The sequence below is a fragment of the Cynoglossus semilaevis genome, chromosome 3, assembly GCF_000523025.1.
Source record: "Cynoglossus semilaevis isolate Cse_v1.0 chromosome 3, Cse_v1.0, whole genome shotgun sequence".
NCBI classification, from domain to species: Eukaryota; Metazoa; Chordata; class Actinopteri; order Pleuronectiformes; family Cynoglossidae; genus Cynoglossus; species Cynoglossus semilaevis.
This window is the reverse complement of record NC_024309.1, coordinates 12,909,029-12,912,399: the sequence shown is the minus strand read 5'-3', so window position 1 is coordinate 12,912,399 and position 3,371 is coordinate 12,909,029. Positions and strand designations below refer to the sequence as shown.

At 45.0% G+C, this 3,371-nt stretch overlaps 1 protein-coding gene across 1 annotated transcript in view; it reads left to right on the top strand.

Moving 5' to 3' along the window:
- The window catches only part of prpf4bb (pre-mRNA processing factor 4Bb), a 13,045-nt gene that overhangs the window by 7,720 nt on the left and 1,954 nt on the right, over positions 1-3,371 (top strand). Inside the window, 4 exon segments of the mRNA XM_017031632.2 lie at positions 2,530-2,598; positions 2,690-2,837; positions 2,948-3,085; positions 3,189-3,342. Of these exon segments, the coding sequence (XP_016887121.1) occupies positions 2,530-2,598; positions 2,690-2,837; positions 2,948-3,085; positions 3,189-3,342 (509 nt within the window).

Sequence of the window (3,371 nt, the reverse complement as noted above, 5' to 3'; positions counted from 1 at the left end):
GCAGTGCTTCCCCCCGTCACAGAGATGCCTGGCGACCTTCAGTGGGTGCTGCAGACAGGGCATCAAAACAGAGTCACTCTCCATCAAGAACAAGGTCCCCGCCCCGGAGGGGGCGCAGTCGATCACCTGATACGAGGAGGAGGGACACAGACAGACAGGAATCCCCACTAAGGTTAGAAAATGGAAGTAGTTTGATGGAACTACAAATCTGGTGTGACTGGAGGGAAAATGTGTCAGTGAAAGGTGGAGGTCCACAGCAGAGCAGCCAAAGAATCCAAAATAATTTTATGTAGTATCTTTTTTTCACTTCTTAGTATACAATAAACAAACAAGGTGTTTTACCAATACAAAAAACTAAGCATTGAGGTAAAATTGTAAATATTTTCACTGTATATAATTAGAGGTCAAAAAGAGAGAACAGCATCTAATGTAACACTGTCACTGATGCTACTGTTCTCTTCTCCACTGCTTCAGCTCAGGCTGTGACATCACAGCTGAAACATGCTGAAAAGAAATTACAGCACAGTCAAAGCAGCTGTGGGCGTTCCTTAGTTCCTAGTTGTGAGTCACTAAGAAAATGTGATGACACCTGATTCTGTTTTTAAAGCAAGAATTGTTGTGGTGTAGTAAATGTGTACTTGTTGTACTGCAACCGTACAGGAAACGCTCACGGCCAGATGCAGCACCAGGAAGAGACAGGTCCCGGGAGAACAGTCCGAGAGCGCCCTCACGCCGCAGGATGAGTCGCTCACCTCTGAGACGGAGGTCTATGTCACCTAGGCGGCGTTCTCGGTCCTCCCTTCGCAGGCGGAGCAGGTCTCCACTGAGACACAGGTGGCTGATGCTCATCATTCATCTTCACTCACTGTATTTGTTAAAATGAGTGGTGAACATTTGTCTTTAACTCAACATGTGGTTTTGTTCACACTAAAAATGTGGTACAAAAAGTGAATTGTTGAAACAACGCTCATTTAACTCCTTCAGGTCTGGAGAGAGAGACAGGTATGGACGGCCCAGACAGTACCGACGCTCCATGTCACGTGACCGTGGGCGAAGGCGGCGGAGAAGCCGAGATGAAGACAAGTTCAAGGGCAGCCTTTCAGAGGGAATGAAGGTGGATCAGGAGTCCTCGGGGGAAGATGTGTGAGTATGGGGAGATATGAATAAGTGATGAACATAAGTATTGTTTTCAAGGCTATTCAGATCAGTCTTTGAAGGCTTAGGCCGTCTGATTGCACTGATTGACTCCATTAACTGAAACTGTCGTGGTGTCATTGTTTAAAAAAAGTTTGTTTGTCTTTTAAGGATGGAGGACTATGACGGTGAGGAAGTAGATGAAGAAGCACTCATTGAACAGCGCCGCCAGCAGCGTTTGGCCATCGTCCAGGTCTGTGCTCAGTAAGGCTATGATATATAACAGACTGCATAACACTTTTATTAGCTAGTCCTGCGATTGAAAATCAAAATCATAACCTCTATCATCATCAGCCACAAGAGGGCAATGTCAACATTTTTGTAAACTGAACGCTGCTTCCACTGATAAACAACAAGACTAAACCAAAAATTAGAATAAATTCAACTTTCAAGATAATTCAATATACACCATTCACCTTACATCATTGGCTCGGCTGTAGATGATTTAGTTTTAATTCATGAATATATTTGTTTGTTCTTACAGAAATACAAAATTGCAAACGAAGACACCAACATGGTGTCAGAACCCAGCAGCCCACAGAGCAGCACGCGCAGCCGCTCGCCCTCCCCTGATGACATCCTGGAGCGAGTGGCCGCTGATGTCAAGGAGTACGAGCGCGAGAACGTCAACACCTTCGAAGCCAATCTCAAAGCCAAGCACAACCTCATCGCCCAGGAGAAAGACGGTAATGTTCGGCCGTGGGTGTAAATTGGTGTCCGTTGGCTCACAAGGCCAACTGAATGAACTGATTGGCTGTGTCCTCTGGTCAGGATCCATTTCATCTGATGTCCTCAAACGTCCACTACGTCACAAATTCTAAAGACCAGCTTAACCTGGTGTTTTCATTTCTACTGTTTCGACAAAAGAGTTTAGTTTTTTTCTATGAAGAAACAACCCCATGATTTGTGTGACAGCTGCAGAGTTGTGTGATGCAGTCGGCCTTAATTGTGTGTCTTCTTGTCATGTGTTCATTCAGTTGCTGGCTTGTAGTCCAAAGCCCGGGTGTCTCTGCCACCTGCAGCATGTATTGATCTCTGCACCGTATGTGAATCAAACACATGTTCTAGATATTCTGCTCTAAAATACTGCAAGTTGAAGAAAAACCCATCATGTGTTTTTTTTTTTTTTTTGCCTTTTTTGTGTGTTTTCAGGAGCCAATCCAAAGAAGCCCACGGCTCCAGACATGTTTACAGAGTCGGACGACATGTTTGCCGCTCACTTTGACGTGAGTTCTTAAGTTTTAAAGCATTGCCCTGTGGTGTTGAGTGTTTGTTGTGTTGGGTCAAGATGTGAATGTTCATCGCTGACTGTTACAGAGCGCCAGGATGAGAGAGGGGTAGGGAAGGACTTCAAGGAGAACCCAAACCTCAGGGACAACTGGACTGATGCTGAGGGCTACTACCGTAAGTGTTCTGTCAAACTCGGGCCTGTTGGTGGCGCAGCCTTCTGTCTGTTTATTGATTTAGTTTATTTTCATTTGTGGGGGGAGTGTAGGTGTGAACATCGGGGAGACGTTGGACAAGCGCTACGATGTGTATGGCTACACTGGTCAGGGAGTGTTCAGCAACGTGATCAGGGCCAGGGACACTGCCAGAGGTGGCCAGGAGGTGGCAGTAAAGATCATCAGAAACAACGAGCTCATGTGAGTGAACGTGATTTTTATTATTTTTTTTTGCACTGCAGGTAAATTTGTAAAATCATCACAAGTTCTAAATTTTTTAATATTTAAATTTGTTACTTTTTATTTTACAGGCAGAAAACAGGTTTGAAAGAGCTGGAGTTCCTCAAGAAGCTGAACGACGCCGATCCTGATGACAAGTTTCACTGCCTTCGTCTGTTCAGGCATTTCTACCACAAGCAACATCTTTGTCTGGTGTTTGAGCCTCTCAGGTACAAAGAGTAGAAAACAAAAAGATCAGTCCATGTCATTTTTTTTTCATTCTCTTTGGTGTAATTTACCTCCTTAAATGACCTCACGACATGTGTTCTGCAGCATGAACTTACGAGAGGTGCTGAAGAAGTACGGTAAAGACGTCGGGCTCCACATCAAGGCTGTTCGCTCCTACAGCCAGCAGCTCTTCTTGGCCCTGAAGCTGCTGAAACGCTGCAACATCCTCCACGCTGACATCAAGCCAGACAACATCCTGGTACAGAAATGTTCTTTGAACACACGAGT